We start from the raw sequence: 20,520 nt of genomic DNA, 5'->3' as shown, positions 1-20,520 counted from the left end.
CTCATAAATACAACTGCTATTCATAGATAAGGACAAACAGCTATCCAACTAACAATAATTAACACTCCCTCTTAGCGAGGAAGCTATTCTGCATAACACCCATCTTATCTTTGAAGAAGATAAATTTGGCCTTTTCCAAAGCCTTCGTCAGAATGTCTGCTACCTGCTCATCTGTAGGTATGTATTGTAGTCGAACAACTCCCCTTTGTACACAATCTCTGATGAAGTGATATCTGATATCTATATGTTTAGACCTATCATGAAACATTGGATTCTCAGACAACTTGATACAACTCTGATTGTCACAATGTATCACAGTAGTCTCAACCTTCTGACCAAACAAGGCTACTAACAACTTTTGAAGCCATATAGCTTCACATGTCGCCATGCTAGCTGCTATGTATTCTGCTTCTGCTGAACTTAGAGCCATAGACTTTTGCTTCCTGCTGAACCAAGATACAACTCCTGATCCCAAGCTGAAACAACACCCTGAAGTGCTCCTTTTGTCTTTTGTACTTCCTGCCCAATTTGCGTCAGTATAGCCTATCAGCCTGATACCTTCACCTCGAACATATCTGATCTCATACTCGACTGTACCACACAAGTAACGTAGCATATGCTTAGCTGCTATCCAATGCATTCTCTTTGGTTCAACCATGAACTGACTAAGAGAGTTTACTGCAAATGCTATATCTGGTCTAGTGTTGACCAAATACATAAGCGAACCAATCAACTGTCTATATAAAGTGGGATCTACATCCTTCTCCTTAGTTGTATCTACCTTCCTCCAATTCGTGATCATGGGTGTAGACATGGCTTTGCAATCCTCCATCCCGAATTTCTTCAAGATTTCAATGCAATATTTCCCTTGACCAAGGAAAATCTCCCCATCTGTCTGCCACACTTCCATGCCTAGAAAGTAGTGCATAAGTCCTAAATCCTTCATCTCAAACTCTTATGCAAGGTTCCTCTTGCAATCCACTATGAGCCCTAGTGAACCTGTAAGAAATAGGTCGTCCACATAAAGAACAAGAATGAGAATCTCACCCCTAACCATCAAGTAGTAGAGGTTAGCATCTGCTTCACTCTTCACAAAGCCCATTTTCAGCAAGTATGTATCAATGCGCTCATACCACGCTCTAGGAGCCTGCTTGAGTCTGTACAATGCTTTCTTCAATCTGCACACGTGGGTCTCTTTGCTGTGTGCTACAAAGCCTTCTGGTTGTTCTATGTATACCTCCTCCTTCAATTCACCATTGAGGAATGTTGTCTTGACATCCATTTGATGGATTTGCCATCCCATCTGTGCTGCAAGTGAGATTATAGCTCGTATAGAAGTATACTTGGCAACTGGAGCAAATGTCTCCTCATAGTCTATTCCCTCCTTCTGAGAGAACCCCTTTGCCACAAACCTAGCCTTGTATTTCTCGATGCTAACATCTGCATCGTGCTTTATCTTATAGATCCAGCGTGATCCAACTACAGCCCTATCTGTTGGTCTAGGTACTACCTCCCACACATCATTCTGCAATATTGAAGAATATTCCTCAACCATAGGGTCTCGCCATACCTGATGTTCTGTAGCTTCCTGATAGCTAGAAGGCTCACTATCTACCAACTGACTAACTAATGCCACATAGTCATTGAACTTGGCTGGTTGTCGTCGCTGTCTAGTACTCTTCCTAGGAGCTCCCACAAACTCCTAAGTATCCCTTTGTGTATCTGGAACCACATGGTTCCTGCTGCCAACTGTAGAGGATGAAATGTCAACCTCTAAGTCTTCTAGATGCATTTCCTATTGCACCCGTTGCTCCATACTCTGTGAATCTTCACTAACTGAGTCTACACTCGTACTGGTAACTGTACTTGAGCTTTGCTGCCCTTGACTTGGTCTTGGAGCTTATGTTGGCTGCTCACTCTGATCATTTGCTGGCAAATCTCTGGATCTCCTGAATGCCTTGTCCTCCATGAACTTGACATCTTGTCTGACTATTTTTCTTTTAGTTCCCAGAATGAAAATCCTATATGTCTTTGAGGTCTCACTATACCCAACAAAGTACCCCCTCTCTGCAGTCTGATCTAACTTTGTACGTGTATCTCTATGAATATGACAATATGCCAAACTCTCGAATATCCTGAAGTGACTAACGTCTGGCTTCTTCCCTGTGAAAGCCTCCTCTGGTGTCATCTTCCCTAGCACCTTGTGTGGAACTCTATTTTGAATGTAGACTATTGTATTACATGCCTCTTCCCATAAGTAACGGGGCATGTCCTGGTCGTGTAGCATAGCTCTTGCTGCCTCCGATATAGAACGGTTCTTCCTCTCAGCAACTCCATTCTACTGTGGATTGTAAGGAACAGTCCATTCTCTCTTGATTCCTTCTCTGGTGCAGAACTCTTGGAAGACATTTCCTTTGTACTCGCCTCCATTGTCTGACCGAAGAACCTTTATCTTCTTTCCTGTCGAGTTCTCCACAAGAGCCTTGAACTCTTGGAATCGATTGAAAACCTCATCCTTAGTCTTCAAGAAGTATATCCAGGTCTTTCTAGAGAAATCATCAATAAAAGTAACATAGTACTCATATCCTCTGAGAGATTTCGTCAACATTGGTCCACAAACATCTGAATGTACTAGATCAAGAACACCCTTAGATCTGGTGTCACTCCTTGGAAAAGATGCTTTTGAAAACTTCCCCAACACACATCTCTTACATACATCGTCATGCTCCGTGCTCACCTCTGGAACACCTGTCACGGTCTCACGAAGCAATCTAAGTGCTCCATGATGAATATGGCCCATCCTCCTATGCCATAGCTCTCCAAGATCTCTAGGATTACTGTTGCTCATAAGTGCCTTAGGAGTATCAAACTGCAATCTATAAAGGCGACCACTGCTAACTCCAATAGTTATGGGTGATTTCCAATCCTTGTGCTTAATCAACACATGTGCCCCTCTAAAGAGTACATTATACCCCCTATCCTGAAGAACAGATACAAAAATCAAATTCATACCTAAGCCTGACACATATAACACATCATGAAGAGGAATTATCTTTCCATTCTCCCTCTGAAACTGAACAGTCCCTTTCCCAACAGGGTTGAGTTTGGACAAGTTTCCAATAGAAATCTGGATGTTGGTGTCCTCCTCCTTGTAACTGGAGAAGTACTCTCTAACTCCTGTCATATGAAATGACACCCCACTATCTATATACCAAACACACTGTGAGGTTGAGCTAACCATACAAGCTATGAGTGCAAACTCATCTTCCATTCTGCTGGAGAGTTCTTCTGCACTTGCTGAAGCTGCCACCTGCTTCTTACCCTTCTTCCTCTCTGGGCAATCACTGACATAGTGGCCAAACTCGTGACATCCAAAGCACTTGACCTTAGAAAGGTCCTTCTTCTTCTTTTCACTTTGTGAATTTGATCCTTTGCTAGATCCCTTCTTTGCTTTCCCTTTACCCACTAGGGCAATGTAATGCGCAACACAAAGAACACAATATTTTCGGGCAAATTGTCCCTAGAAAAACCCCTAAGGGAAAACCAGTTTTACAGATGAGAAATTATATTAAACTTCAGCAAATCAAGAGATACAAAATTCCTTGCCTCTCACTGGCAGAACTCCGACAACCTCCTAATTTCTCCCGCTGATATTCCTCACTGCTATCCCTGCGCTAACACTACACCCTTGCTAACACTGCAAGACTGTTTGCTAACACTGCAAATTGCTTCTCCAAAGCTTCTTGTCCAAATGACCTAATGACCCCTTTTTGTACTACTCCTGTTGGTAAACCAACGACCGAGATTAAATCTAACCAATGGTTGAGATTAAGACAACTCGACAGCCAATAATAGAATTGGTTGCAAAGTGTCCAAAAGGGAATCACTAAAATTAGTAAATAATAACCATTTACTAATTTTTGGCAAGTGGACAAACAGCTGTCCAAACCACTCATAAATACAACTACAATACAGTTGTTCGACTACAATACATACCTACAGATGAGCAGGTAGCAGACATTCTGACGAAGGCTTTGGAAAAGGCCAAATTTATCTTTTTCAAAGATAAGATGGCTGTCATGCAGAATAGCTTCCTCGCTAAGAGGGAGTGTTAATTATTGTTAGTTGGATAGCTGTTTGTCCTTATCTATGAATAGCAGTTGTATTTATGAGTGGTTTGGACAGCTGTTTGTCCACTTGCCAAAAATTAGTAAATGGTTATTATTTACTAATTTTAGTGATTCCCTTTTGGACACTTTGCAACCAATTCTATTATTGGCTGTCGAGTTGTCTTAATCTCAACCATTGGTTAGATTTAATCTCGGTCGTTGGTTTACCAACAGGAGTAGTACAAAAAGGGGTCATTGGGTCATTTGGACAAGAAGCTTTGGAGAAGCAATTTGCAGTGTTAGCAAACAGTCTTGCAGTGTTAGCAAGGGCGTAGTGTTAGCGCAGGGATAGCAGTGAGGAATATCAGCGGGAGAAATTAGGAGGTTGTCGGAGTTCTGCCAGTGAGAGGCAAGTAATTTTGTATCTCTTGATTTGCTGAAGTTTAATATAATTTCTCATCTGTAAAACTGGTTTTCCCTTAGGGGTTTTTCTAGGGACAATTTGCCCGAAAATATTGTGTTCTTTGTGTTGCGCATTTCTTTCCGTATTTTATAAGTGAAGTTGCAGTTGTGTTATTTTTCGATATTAGCTGAGTCACTGATTATTAATCTCCTATCATAAACGATTATTAAACTGCTGAAAATAAATTTCCAACTAATATCGAAAAATAACACAATTGCAACTTCACTTATAAAACGGAAATAAATGAACAACACAGTGAACACAATATTTTCGGACAAATTGTCCCTGGAAAAACCCCTAAGGGAAAACCAGTTCTACATATGAGAAATTATATTAAACTTCAGCAAATCAAGAGATACAAAATTCCTTGCCTCTCACTGGCAGAACTCCGACAACCTCCTAATTTCTCCCGCTGATATTCCTCACTGCTATCCCTGCGCTAACACTACGCCCTTGCTAACACTGCAAGACTGTTTGCTAACACTGCAAATTGCTTCTCCAAAGCTTCTTGTCCAAATGACCCAATGACCCCTTTTTGTACTACTCCTGTTGGTAAACCAACGACCGAGATTAAATCTAACCAATGGTTGAGATTAAGACAACTCGACAGCCAATAATAGAATTTGTTGCAAAGTGTCCAAAAGGGAATCACTAATTAGTAAATAATAACCATTTACTAATTTTTGGCAAGTGGACAAACAGCTGTCCAAACCACTCATAAATACAACTACTATTCATAGATAAGGACAAACAGCTATCCAACTAACAATAATTAACACTCCCTCTTAGCGAGGAAGCTATTCTGCATAACACCCATCTTATCTTTGAAGAAGATAAATTTGGCCTTTTCCAAAGCCTTCGTCAGAATGTCTGCTACCTGCTCATCTGTAGGTATGTATTGTAGTCGAACAACTCCCCTTTGTACACAATCTCTGATGAAGTGATATCTGATATCTATATGTTTAGACCTATCATGAAACATTGGATTCTCAGACAACTTGATACAACTCTGATTGTCACAATGTATCACAGTAGTCTCAACCTTCTGACCAAACAAGGCTACTAACAACTTTTGAAGCCATATAGCTTCACATGTCGCCATGCTAGCTGCTATGTATTCTGCTTCTGCTGAACTTAGAGCCATAGACTTTTGCTTCCTGCTGAACCAAGATACAACTCCTGATCCCAAGCTGAAACAACACCCTGAAGTGCTCCTTTTGTCTTTTGTACTTCCTGCCCAATTTGCGTCAGTATAGCCTATCAGCCTGATACCTTCACCTCGAACATATCTGATCTCATACTCGACTGTACCACACAAGTAACGTAGCATATGCTTAGCTGCTATCCAATGCATTCTCTTTGGTTCAACCATGAACTGACTAAGAGAGTTTACTGCAAATGCTATATCTGGTCTAGTGTTGACCAAATACATAAGCGAACCAATCAACTGTCTATATAAAGTGGGATCTACATCCTTCTCCTTAGTTGTATCTACCTTCCTCCAATTCGTGATCATGGGTGTAGACATGGCTTTGCAATCCTCCATCCCGAATTTCTTCAAGATTTCAATGCAATATTTCCCTTGACCAAGGAAAATCTCCCCATCTGTCTGCCACACTTCCATGCCTAGAAAGTAGTGCATAAGTCCTAAATCCTTCATCTCAAACTCTTATGCAAGGTTCCTCTTGCAATCCACTATGAGCCCTAGTGAACCTGTAAGAAATAGGTCGTCCACATAAAGAACAAGAATGAGAATCTCACCCCTAACCATCAAGTAGTAGAGGTTAGCATCTGCTTCACTCTTCACAAAGCCCATTTTCAGCAAGTATGTATCAATGCGCTCATACCACGCTCTAGGAGCCTGCTTGAGTCCGTACAATGCTTTCTTCAATCTGCACACGTGGGTCTCTTTGCTGTGTGCTACAAAGCCTTCTGGTTGTTCTATGTATACCTCCTCCTTCAATTCACCATTGAGGAATGTTGTCTTGACATCCATTTGATGGATTTGCCATCCCATCTGTGCTGCAAGTGAGATTACAGCTCGTATAGAAGTATACCTGGCAACTGGAGCAAATGTCTTCTCATAGTCTATTCCCTCCTTCTGAGAGAACCCCTTTGCCACAAACCTAGCCTTTTATTTCTCGATGCTACCATCTGCATCGTGCTTTATCTTATAGATCCAGCGTGATCCAACTACAGCCCTATCTATTGGTCTAGGTACTACCTCCCACACATCATTCTGCAATATTGAAGAATATTCCTCAACCATAGGGTCTCGCCATACCTGATGTTCTGTAGCTTCCTGATAGCTAGAAGGCTCACTATCTACCAACTGACTAACTAATGCCACATAGTCGTTGAACTTGGCTGGTTGTCGTCGTTGTCTAGTACTCTTCCTAGGAGCTCCCACAAACTCCTAAGTATCCCTTTGTGTATCTGGAACCACATGGTTCCTGCTGCCAACTGTAGAGGATGAAATGTCAACCTCTAAGTCTTCTAGATGCATTTCCTATTGCACCCGTTGCTCCATACTCTGTGAATCTTCACTAACTGAGTCTACACTCGTACTGGTAACTGTACTTGAGCTTTGCTGCCCTTGACTTGGTCTTGGAGCTTATGTTGGCTGCTCACTCTGATCATTTGCTGGCAAATCTCTGGATCTCCTGAATGCCTTGTCCTCCATGAACTTGACATCCTGTCTGACTATTTTTCTTTTAGTTCCCAGAATGAAAATCCTATATGTCTTTGAGGTCTCACTATACCCAACAAAGTACCCCCTCTCTGCAGTCTGATCTAACTTTGTACGTGTATCTCTATGAATATGACAATATGCCAAACTCCCGAATATCCTGAAGTGACTAACGTCTGGCTTCTTCCCTGTGAAAGCCTCCTCTGGTGTCATCTTCCCTAGCACCTTGTGTGGAACTCTATTTTGAATGTAGACTATTGTATTACATGCCTCTTCCCATAAGTAACGGGGCATGTCTTGGTCGTGTAGCATAGCTCTTGCTGCCTCCGATATAGAATGGTTCTTCCTCTCAGCAACTCCATTCTACTGTGGATTGTAAGGAACAGTTCATTCTCTCTTGATTCCTTCTCTGGTGCAGAACTCCTGGAAGACATTTCCTTTGTACTCGCCTCCATTGTCTGACCGAAGAACCTTTATCTTCTTTCCTGTCGAGTTCTCCACAAGAGCCTTGAACTCTTGGAGTCGATTGAAAACCTCATCCTTAGTCTTCAAGAAGTATATCCAGGTCTTTCTAGAGAAATCATCAATAAAAGTAACATAGTACTCATATCCTCTGAGAGATTTCATCAACATTGGTCCACAAACATCTGAATGTACTAGATCAAGAACACCCTTAGATCTGGTGTCACTCCTTGGAAAAGATGCTTTTGAAAACTTCCCCAACACACATCTCTTACATACATCGTCATGCTCCGTGCTCACCTCTGGAACACCTGTCACGGTCTCACGAAGCAATCTAAGTGCTCCATGATGAATATGGCCCATCCTCCTATGCCATAGCTCTCCAAGATCTCTAGGATTACTGTTGCTCATAAGTGCCTTAGGAGTATCAAACTGCAATCTATAAAGGCGACCACTCCTAACTCCAATAGTTATGGGTGATTTCCAATCCTTGTGCTTAATCAACACATGTGCCCCTCTAAAGAGTACATTATACCCCCTATCCTGAAGAATAGATACAAAAATCAAATTCATACCTAAGCCTGACACATATAACACATCATGAAGAGGAATTATCTTTCCATTCTCCCTCTAAAACTGAACAGTCCCTTTCCTAACAGGGTTGAGTTTGGACAAGTTTCCAATAGAAATCTGGATGTTGGTGTCCTCCTCCTTGTAACTGGAGAAGTACTCTCTAACTCCTGTCATATGAAATGACACCCCACTATCTATATACCAAACACACTGTGAGGTTGAGCTAACCATACAAGCTATGAGTGCAAACTCATCTTCCATTCTGCTGGAGAGTTCTTCTGCACTTGCTGAAGCTGCCACCTGCTTCTTACCCTTCTTCCTCTCTGGGCAATCACTGACATAGTGGCCAAACTCGTGACATCCAAAGCACTTGACCTTAGAAAGGTCCTTCTTCTTCTTTTCACTTTGTGAATTTGATCCTTTGCTAGATCCCTTCTTTGCTTTCCCTTTACCCACTAGGGCAATGTTCTCTTGTTCCACCTCATTTTTTTGACTCTTGTTGGCCCCATTGACAAGACTTAGTCTAAACTCCTCCTGAGTGAAATCAGTCCATAGTCGATCCCAACTTGGTAAAGTATCTCATCCACTGACAACTTGAACAAAGACACTCCATTGTTTAGTAAACCCATTTAGGGCTATTCTCACTAGCTCATCATCACTAGTGCTATCTCCAACAGCTGCTAACTCATCCTTGACAAGTCTGAGCCTAGTGAGGTAACTTGTGACATCTTCTCCTTGATTCATCTGGGTATTCTTTAGCTTCTCTCTGAGAATCAACTTCCTGTTGGTGGTAGCATTCTGGTATAGATTTAGAATGGCGTCCCACATCTTCTTTGTTGTATCTAGCTCCGAGATATGTGGAACAATATGATCCTTGACACCATCAAGGATAATCCTCCTCGCTTTGGCATCGTCCTTCCTATATGCTACAAGCTATGTTGCATCCATTGGTACAGGTACACCACTGGTAGCATAATCCTTGATACCATTCTCTTCCAACAATAAAGAAATTCTGGCCTTCCAGACACCAAAATTTGAGGCACCATCCAATCTATCCTGATCTCTCAAACCAGCTGAAGCCATCTCAAGGGTTTAAAGCAATAATAAATCTAAAGAGATCAAAATTTCTTTCCTAGGGAAAAACTCTTCTACCCTTAACAATGCTCTGATACCATGTGAAAAATCTAACTACTGCAGTCATTGATTATTAATCTCCTATCATAAATGATTATTTTTCAATATTAGCTGAAAATTTGTTTTCAACAGTTTAATAATCATTTATGATAGGAGATTAATAATCAGTGACTGCAATAGTTAGATTTTTCACAAGCAAGAGCAATTAGAAGGCAGGGGTGGGACAATCATTTGTACAATGTTGTTTCAAAGAGTGATATCTTTTCCAGAACTCTGCTAGCCCCTTGCATCTCTGTCTTAGCCTTTCTGGAAGCTCTCTTGCCTTACTGGCATCGGTCTGTTGAGCAGATGAACGATGGAGATACAAACATTCTTATGGAGCCTACTGACGTGGACTTCAAAAAGTATGTGCTCACTGTCCTGCACCATGCTTGTACAGTGGTTAACTTGAGCACGGTTAACAATATGGAGCCTGGAAACAAACTGATTGCAAGTCTGAAGCCTGCAGTCAAGTTGAGCCCTTATAGACCATTTGGGTATTATCTCTTCTGCTTAGAGAAGGGAGCTCTTTTTGTTGAAAACTATGAGGTTGTTTTGCCCATACTCTTCTATTCATTGGCCAGTGCTTAGGATGAGGCTTCTATCTTAGACCACACTGATTATGGGAGAGTTTTCCATGGAAACACAAGCATGGTGAATTTGGAAAGGCTTCAGAATCTTCCATTATCGCAAGGTGCAGCACTTGCTTCTCCCATGGAAAAGCAGCTTGATGCACTTGGACTCGAAATTCAGGTAAGCATCTCAACGTCCTTCATCTTGCTTTTTCAATTAGGCAAACAAGAAAAAATAAATATATTATCTTAGTGTCTCTAAAAAGTAGTTTAAGATTGATTTAAATCAATTTTCAAGAACAAGTTTTGATAAAAATAAAAATAATTGAACTGTGTGGAAAAACTTTTACCATCAGTTCCTTTATTTATTCTATTATTATTAGTTACATAAAATTAATTGTTTGATTACAATGTTTCATATTTATTTAATATATAACAATAATTTAATTATATAAGTTTAATACTGATTTATTTATTTATATAAGAGATGTTGAATTATTTTACAATTTAAACTATTTAAATTAACATAAATTGGATTACATAGGATATCATAACTTTAATATCAATAATGTTAATAACTACCTTAACATTAATAATAACTATAATATAAATAAGTAGGAGATAATTTCCAGAGCAAGTCAAATTGCAGTGCTCACTGGGGTGAAGCACCGGGACTTCCCAGGAGGTCACCCATCCCAATACTACTCCAGCCTGAGCACGCTTAACTATAGAGTTTCCTCTATGGTTAAACCCAAAGCTTGCAACCCCATTTGCAAAACCTTCACCGAGTGTTGTGCCTTATGAACCATTCATTAGAATGCCCCTTAAGCTTGTCAATTGATAAGTAGGAGATAATTTCCACAAGTCAAATTGCGATATTGCTATCAGGATTTAACTATGTGATTTTGAGTCAAACTCATTGACCCATATTCACTTACCACTAAAGACAAAAATAGAATTTTGATAAAATTTCACACATTCAACAATACAGATTACTTAGTGATTGATATGAAAGTTTGTCATTAATTCTAACCCATGAGGTTACTTTAGTGCAGCCTCCAATAGTTGACTTCACTAATATTAGCTCTCAAATTCAACTAGAACCTTATTATTAACCATTTATAATAATAATAATATTATTTAATATATATATTAAATTTGAGGTGACATATCTCACATTAGAATAAATAGATCTACACCATTTATATATAAAGGATGATTTAGTATTTTGTAGATTTTTTATGAAAAATTTAAAATTCAATATAATACTGGATGATGATATCATTTAAATACTTGTAAGATAAGATATGGATAAAGGTAAGTAGAGTAAAATTTAATTTATTAATCTATATATTAATGTATAAAACCATTAAAAATTTATATAAATAGAGTAGATATTGAAATTTCATTATTATATTTTGTTTTCGCTTGGTAGTGTATGTGGATCTTAAAGTGACCATATCTCAAAGTATGTAGGACTCATATAAATACATCTAAAGTAACAATTTAGATTTTCAAAGGATATTGGTACAAGTTCTATATAAAATAAATATGCAAATGCACATCCTATCACTTTGATTACAAATAGAAGAATATTATTAGGAAATAGAGCATGAGATAATTTGTATATTTATGTGTGGTATGAAAATAATAAAAATTATAGCTTGAATCCACATAAAAATGCCCAAATTCAGTTTATATCATCCTAGCTAGATAACAAAGTAGAGCTCACTATTATGTGAACACTTCTTCAAGATTGAGTGTTCTAAAGAAGAGACCAAGCAAAAAATAATTTTGAAACACAAGAATGGAGGAAATGATTTAATAATGTCAATTGAAAGTTAAAACTAGATATAGTTTGGTAAGACTCCTTAAGGGTGACATAACTCATTATTTGGAGAACTACTTTGTCCTAATGAAAAGCCAATTAATTTTTGACACATCTAATCAAAAGCCTCTTCAATTGCTCCTTATATTTGAAGGAAAAGGAAAATAATTCCTCGAGAGACAAGCTAGCAATTTAAACAATAAACTTCTTTGGAATTTAAATTTAAATTTTGTTCATCCTCAACACTTTGGAGGTCCTTTTCTTCTCAAATTCCATATATTGGTAAGTTTGTACCAATGCATCCTTTTTATAAATGTGACAACCCCACCCCTCCATGAAATCTACCTTGTCTTGGCATTTCTTTTCATTTTCATCGGACTTCTTAAACTTGTTTAGAAAAGCTTACCTCTAGAAAACTTTTACAAAATTAAAGTTTAAAGCTTCTCAAGAGGCTACGAATCTTTTTCAGTAGAAATCTTAATGTTTATGACTCTTCAAAGAAGGTAGAAATAAATTGAACAAAACCAAATTAAGAAGATCTATAGTATAGTATCTTATGATCTAAAATATAGGAAGGATATCACCACCACTTACGAGTATTCTTAATGGGAATCAGATTCCAATAATGCATTTAATTGCAACAACCTACCATTGCTGGATTTTTTCCTAAGCTTAATAAGAAAAGCCAAAAGTTGAGGAGAAATATTTTTTTTTACTTAGGAATAATATATTTAATTGCAATCACCTACCATTGCTGGAATTTTTCCTGACCTTAATTGGCAAAGCCAAAAGTTAAGGAAAAATATTTGACTTTTATTTGAAAGTAATTATTATTAGAAACTGTTGGACTCATGACTGATTGTACTAACCAATAAAGAATGAAATAAAAGATTTATAATAAATTTTGTGAAAGAAATAAAAATTAGAAACATTATAAATGTACAAACATTTGTAAAATTTTTATAATTTAATTGATTAAAGAAAAAAATCAATTGACATTGCAGAACTAATGATAATACTTATGTAGTTGCTTACATGAATATACTTTTGATCTCTGACCTTATTGTGAGAAATATGAAAAACAAAATCAAAACTCACAACTTAACCCTAAAAATAATTGCCCGGGAGCAACTATTACCGAGTGATAAATTTTGCTCGGTAACCAAAGAAACCATCTGGCAGGAGTGTTTACCGAGTGAGCTCGGTAAATGAAGGACACACAACTCGGTAACCAAAGGATATTGAGTGAGCTCGGTAAATGAAGAGCTCACAACTCAGTAACCAAAGAGGGTGTGATTACCGAGTGAACTCGGTAGAAGAAGGCACCGAGTGTACTCAGTAGCCACAGGAGAATGGAGCACAGTAGAAGAGGGCACCGAGTGTACTCGATAGCCACTTCAGAAAAAGACTTCTACCAAAGACAAAAAAAATGAGTGCAGACTTATGACGTGAATATTTCCACCACTAAAACCAGAGACCCAAAGCTTCAAACTTTCAAATAAACTTCATAAATACAATGAACAAGAAGCAATGGAATCACGTATGCCTGCTTGCTTACTATTCAACTCTGATTTAAAATATTACAAATCTGGGAGCATTCAGCTTCAACCAGAAAACCCTAATATAACCCTAAAACTTCAAACTTCATAAACTTTAAACTTGTAGCTCTAATGGCTGCATACAATAACGCCTGGAGCAATCACTGCTTCAACAGGACGAATGAAAACAATAAACTATGAACTATTAACTTACAGAATGACAAGTAGAACCATGTGCAACTGCAGGCACGACAATGATTCCTTCTGTCTCTGCAACAACTGATCTGCTGATCACTTTTCTCTCTGCCTTCCTCTGCTCTGCAACTTCTTCTCTGTCTACTCTGGTCTACTCTCTGGTCGAATGAATGTAAAACATTCCTTTTGTTATATGTGCAAAAAGTTTTCCCCCCATTTCTGAATTTCAAAATCTCACCTACCCGTAATAAATTTATTTGATCGTTCTGCAAACCGTTAGGGAGGTAGGTGGGCGTTTGGCTCCACGGAGAAACAACCAACCATAATTAATATTCCAACACTCCCCCTTTATCCCGAGCCAAACAAACAAGGATCACTACTGATCCAAATCAACTACACCAAGACACTCTCTTAGGTGTACAAAAGTCCCAATGCCTAATGGCTTGGTAAAAATGTCTGCTAGCTGCTACTCAGACTTACAAAATTCTATTTTGATATCCCCATCCTCCACCAACTCTCTGATGAAGTGATATCTGATTTCTATGTGTTTGCTTCTCCCATGGAAGATTGGATTCTTGGACAATGCAATTGATGACATGTTGTCACAATAAATTGTGGTTCCATCCTCTTGCCTTTCATTCAAATCTGTTAAGATCCTCCTTAGCCAAATAGCCTGACATGTTGCTGCATTTGCTGCTATGTATTCAGCCTCTGCTGTAGATTGAGCAACAATAGGTTGCTTCTTGGATGCCCATGAAATTGCACCCGATCCCATATGAAACATGTATTCGGAAGTGCTCTTCCTATCATCTATACTTCTAGCCCAATCACTATCTGTGTATCCCACCAATTTGAAATTATTATTTGCAGTATACAAAATCCCAAATCCCTTGGTACCTTTCACATACCTTAGGATCCTCTTTCCCGCTTGCCAATGGGAATCCTTTGGTGTTTCCATAAATCTGGAAATCAAACTAACTGCATGCATTAGGTCTAGCCGAGTTGCAGTCAAATACATCAGACTTCCAACCATACTTTTGTATAGTGTTGGATCCACTCTCTTGCTAGAGTCTTCCTTGCTCAACTTCAGACCTACTACTGTTGGTGTGGGGGTTGCCTTACTGTTCTGCATTTTGAATCTCTCCAAGATCTACCCTGCATACTTTTCTTGAGAGATAAAGATGCCATCATGCATTTGTTTTACTTCTATGCCTAAAAAGTACTTCAAGAAACCTAGGTCTGTCATTTCAAATTCACTTTTCATGGCCTCTTTGAACTCACCAATTAGAGCCTTGTCATTTCCAACAAAAATCAAATCATCTACATACAAGACCACAATCGACACATTATCATTTGCTTCCTTGATGTAGATAGTAGGCTCACCATTGCTTTTACTAAAGCCATTGCTCATCAAATATGAGTCAATCCTACTGTATGATGCTCGTGGAGCTTGCTTGAGCCCATAAAGAGCTCTCTTCAACCTATATACTTTGTTCTCTTCACCTGCAACTTCATAACCAGGTGGCTGCTCCACATACACTTCTTCCTTCAATACACCATTCAAGAAGGCGGACTTCACATCCATTTGAAATACCTTCCACTTGTGCTGAGCTGCAATTGCTATGACAACACGCACAGTTTCCATTCTTGCAACAGGGGCATATGTCTCATCATAGTCTCTTCCATATTGCTGTTTGTAGCCCTTGACTACCAGCCTTGCCTTATGCCTATCAATATTGCCTTCAACATTGCATTTGGTCTTATAGACCCATTTCACTCCAATCACATGCTTCTTGGGAGGCAAATTAGTTAGCTCCCATGTCTCATTTCTTTCTATAACATCTATTTCCTCATCCATGGCCTTACACCATTTCTTTTCCTTAATAGCCTCCTCAAAATATATTGGATCACTATGAGAAAATAATGCAAAATTAACACTCTCATCATAATCTTCATACCTTTCATCTTGGTATATCTTCTTAAGACTCTTGGTCTTTCTTGGTAACAGGGAGGAGAGTGTGGGATTAGAATCTTCGCTGCTGCTGCTTGGCCCTGACACTTGGTCATGCCTAGAGGAGCATGGTAATGATTGAGGCTGCTTGCCTTTTCTTCTATCTGCTCCTTCTTCTTGTTGTTCATCAACTTCCTCTTCATTCATAAATGGCACTTTACTAGAAGTGCTTGGTGACTCATCAGTTGAACCATACCAAGACTGATTTTCAAGAAATTCCACATCTCTTGAAAGCATCATCTTGTTGTTCAATGGTTCATACAATCTGTATGCCTTTGATTTTGGGCTGTACCCTGTGAAAATGCATTTCACACCTTTGTCATCCAATTTCTGCCTTTGCTCTTTAGGCACATGTGCATATGCAACACATCCAAACACCCTTAGGTGCTCAACTGTCCATCTTATTCGTGACCAAGCTTCCATTGGAATTTTGTCACGGACTGCCTTTGTAGGACACCTATTAATTAGGTAAACTGCTGTTGCCACAGCCTCTCCCCAAAATTCAGTTGGGAGACCTTTCTCTTTCATCATGCTCCTTGCCATTTCAACAATGGTCCTGTTCTTTCTTTCAGCCACTGCATTCTGCTGTGGTGTATAGCTGGCTGTGAGCTCTTTCTTTATGCCATGTTTCCTGCAAAAATTTACAAAAGAATTGGAGGTATACTCCCCTCCTCTATCTGATCTAAGGACCTTGATATAATGTCCACATTCTCTTTCAGCTTGGGCTTTAAATTCTACAAATTTATCAAATGCTTCAGATTTATTTTTTAAGAAATACACCCATGTTCTACGACTGAAATCATCAATGAATGGCATAAAATATGTACTCCCCCCAATGGAAGTAATTTGCATAGGACCGACTAGGTCAGTATGCACTAATTCTAATGGATATCTAGCCCTCCTAGAATTTCCAGAATTAAAGGGAAGCCTATGTTGCTTACCCAAAATACAAGCCTCACACTTGTCACATGAATTTCCTATTCATGGCAAACCTTCTACCATTCTTTTATTTGACAACAAATTTAAACCAGCATAGCCAAGATGACCATACCTGAGGTGCCATAGCCGTGAGGGGTCTTCAATCACACTCCTTAGAGCTGATTGTGTGGGAGGTGCAACACTAACTTGAGATGAGAAACATGTCTCAATCCTCAAGGGAAACATTCTGTTTTTGGTCATTTGAACTGCTGCAAGTAAATTCTTGCTCTCATCCTTTTCTTGAATGACACACATGTCATTCTCCATCAGCACTTTGTATCCATTTTGAATGAGCTGACCAATGCTCATCAAATTGTGCTTCATACCAGGGGAAAAATATACATTTTGTATTTCCCTTTTCTCACCTTTCTTGGTGCGGACCATAATAGATCCTTTGCCTGCAACTGGTAGGGTTCTATTGTTACCCATTTTAATTTCTGATTTGAAACTCTTGTCAATGAATGAAAACAAGGTTTCATTACCACTCATGTGGTTGCTACATCCACTATCGAGGTACCAAACCTCAAGGCTTCCTTCTTCACCAACATTACACATGATGAAGGCAGTGTTTTCACTTCCCATATTCACATCAGCCACATTTGCTTGTCCTGATTGATCTTTCTACTTCTTCCAACATTTATTTGCATAATGCCCATATTTATGACATTAGTAGCATTCTACATTACTCTTATTTGAGTTGTAGTTTTTCTTACCTCCTCTTGAAGTATTCTGTGAGCTACTTGCTCCATCTGCTCTTCCTGAGCTTTCTGCTGCAGCATTTCTTTGTCCTCCATTACCTCGGCCTCTGCCTCTGGAGTTTCTGCCTAAGCCATTTCTTCCTCTCCCCCTTCCTCTTGGATTTGACTGAGCCTTGAATGCTTTCTCTTGGGTAGAAGAAGATGTGGATCTATTGATCCTATGCTCATGGGTTTGAAGTGTACCCATCAACTCATCCATTGTCAAAACAGTGAGGTCTTTTGACTCTTCTATGGTCATGACCAAATTATCATATTTATGAGGTAAACTCCTCAATATCTTTTCCACTATCCTCTGCTCTTGATAGTCTTCTCCATTTGACTTCAGCTGGTTAATCACATTAGAGGTCCTTGAACTGAAGTCTGCAACTGATTCATTCTACTTCATCTGAAGGTTCTCAAACTCCCTCCTTATATTCTGCAGCTTTACTGTACGGACTTTATCAGTCCTTTTGAAGTTTGTCTCAAGGATATCCCATGCTTCCTTTGCATAATTTGCTGCGGCAATCTTGGGAAAAATAGTTTCTGTCATTGCTGCTTCAATCAAACTTAATGCCTTAGCATCCTTCCTCCTTGACTCTTTCAAATGAGTTTTCTGTGCATTTGTGAGAGTAGCATACTGTGTTGGATCAGTCACATCATTGAACCCATTTACCACAAACTCCCACAAATCATTTGCAACCATAATAGTTTTTCATCTTCTTTGCAAACGTATTATAATTCTGTCCATTGAATGATGGTGGCTGCTGCCATACCTTTGCTGCATCTCCTGCCATAATAAATATCCCAGAAAACAAATGCCCTAACTCACTGTGGATGTGGGGCCTCAAAGCTCTGATACCATGTGAGAAATATGAAAAACAAAATCAAAACTCACAACTTAACCATAAAAATAATTGCCCGGGAGCAACTATTACTGAGTGATAAATTTTGCTCGGTAACCAAAGAAACCATCTGGCAGGAGTGTTTACCGAGTGAGCTCGGTAAATGAAGGACACACAACTCGGTAACCAAAGGATACCGAGTGAGCTCGGTAAATGAAGAGCTCACAACTTGGTAACCAAAGAGGGTGTGATTACTGAGTGAACTCGGTAGAAGAAGGCACCGAGTGTACTCGGTAGCCACAGGAGAATGGAGCACAGTAGAAGAGGGCACCGAGTGTACTCGGTAGCCACTGCAGAAAAAGACTTCTACCAAAGACAAAAAAAAACGAGTGCAGACTTATGACGTGAATATTTCCACCATTAAAACCAGAGACCCAAAGCTTCAAACTTTCAAATAAACTTCATAAATACAATGAACAAGAAGCAATGGAATCACGTATGCCTGCTTGCTTACTATTCAACTCTGATTTAAAATATTACAAATCTGGGAGCATTCGGCTTCAACTAGAAAACCCTAATATAACCCTAAAACTTCAAACTTCATAAACTTTAAACTTGCAGCTCTAATGGCTGCATACAATACGCCTGGAGCAATCACTGCTTCAACAGGACGAATGAAAACAATAAACTATGAACTATTAACTTACAGAATGACAAGTAGAACCATGTGCAACTGCAGGCACGACAATGATTCCTTCTGTCTCTGCAACAACTGATCTGCTGATCACTTTTCTCTCTGCCTTCCTCTGCTCTGCAACTTCTTCTCTGTCTACTTCGGTCTACTCTCTGGTCGAATGAATGTAAAACATTCCTTTTGTTATATGTGCAAAAAGTTTTCCCCCCATTTCTGAATTTTAAAATCTCACCTGCCTGTAATAAATTTATTTGATCATTCTGCAAACCGTTAGAGAGGTAGGTGGGCGTTTGGCTCCAGGGAGAAACAACCAACCATAATTAATATTCCAACACTTATTTGCTCTTTTATGTCTTTTAATTCTGTTGGCAGGACACGGGAGCCAGACTTGCACTGAGAGCTGCAGGAGAGGCGTAGCAGAAGCTGATTAACAACCGCAACAAACTCAAGGAGGAACTCGCAAAGCTGTTTGGAGGAGCGCGTGGGAAGGAAGCAGCACCCATGACAAAGCTGAAAGACTACGGGTCCAAATGTTTAACCCAGAGAAACATCGGATACTATGACGCTTTCAGAGAACAGAAGGAGAAGGTAGATTTTCAAGCCAACCTCAATCGCCTGAACCTCGCTGCCTTTTTTGACAAACTCGAAGAGATGGTGGAAACACACCAGGTGCCTGACGACTTCCACTTCATCGAAGAACTCATAAAAGAAGGAACAGAGTACAGGCTTCTAGTGGAGCCTCTTGACGTGGCTAATTATTACAGGCTGGGCAAGCACGAGGATTCGGGGCATTATATGAAAAATGCAAGGCCGCGTCGTTATAAGGCTCTTGAAAAGTGGTTGGCAGACATAAAACCCGAAGAACAGAAGATGGCTGTGATTAGTGGTCTGCAAGATATAACAAAGGATTCCTGCTTCTGGGCTCACGTGGAAGAAGTTTCGTGGATAATGAGCAATCCAAAGGAAAATGCAGAGGTTAAGAGGACCAAGTGCAGTGAATTCCAGAACTATGTGAAGCAACTGTTGGACAGGAACGAGTTGTATGTGGAGGAAGTTAAGGCGGCGAATTCCACCTTTGTCAAGTGGTGGAATAAGCTGAGCCCACAAGAAAAGCAAGCCTCCCCCATCGCTTATATCTTTTGAGGTATAAAATAGGGCCATTATTATCAGTTTTTGGGATTGGTTGGTCCTTAGAAATTTAGCTGATACTGCAGCTGAAGTGAAGTGATTTCTGTAAAGACTTTAAATGCACGCATGCTTTGTTTGTGTTTCAGTTATTCAAGGAGAATGCTGCATAAACTTATATTTTAGTATTTTACCGTTCTAGGGTTTTGGGTTTACTTGCTCTTTCGTGTGTAGAAATCATCACCTGGTTATCTCAGGATGGTAATGTAAATTCTCTCTTTGTGAGTTCAATGTTTGGTGAAAATCAATTTTGTGAGTTACATTGTTTGTTGAAAATCAAATAATTGGATATTGACTGCATTTATTATTTATGAATTTGAGAACTGTGTTGTCCTTTCTTCTAATATTATAGTTTATAAATTATATATATTGCTTAATTTTGATGATCTGAAACATGTGAAAAAAAAATAACATACAACAAAACTAAAACCCAACAAATTGATTTAACTATTTGTTGTATTTAATTAAACT

At 39.1% G+C, this 20,520-nt stretch overlaps 1 protein-coding gene across 1 annotated transcript in view; it reads left to right on the top strand.

Annotated features, from left to right (window-relative positions):
- The window catches only part of LOC149540678 (protein EDS1L-like), a 69,657-nt gene extending 49,635 nt beyond the window's left edge, over window positions 1-20,022 (top strand). The window contains exons 2-4 of the mRNA XM_089802728.1: window positions 9,732-10,052; window positions 10,164-10,222; window positions 19,285-20,022. Coding sequence (XP_089658854.1) covers window positions 9,732-10,052; window positions 10,164-10,222; window positions 19,285-20,007 — 1,103 coding nt within the window. The 3' untranslated portion in view covers window positions 20,008-20,022. The remainder of the gene's footprint in view (window positions 1-9,731; window positions 10,053-10,163; window positions 10,223-19,284) is intronic.
- The last annotated feature ends 498 nt before the right edge of the window (window positions 20,023-20,520 follow it).

The sequence above is a fragment of the Cupressus sempervirens genome, chromosome 9 (genome assembly GCF_028749045.1).
Source record: "Cupressus sempervirens isolate cs-2001-9-10 chromosome 9, ASM2874904v1, whole genome shotgun sequence".
Taxonomy (NCBI): domain Eukaryota; kingdom Viridiplantae; phylum Streptophyta; class Pinopsida; order Cupressales; family Cupressaceae; genus Cupressus; species Cupressus sempervirens.
This window is presented reverse-complemented; position numbering and strand designations above follow the sequence as displayed.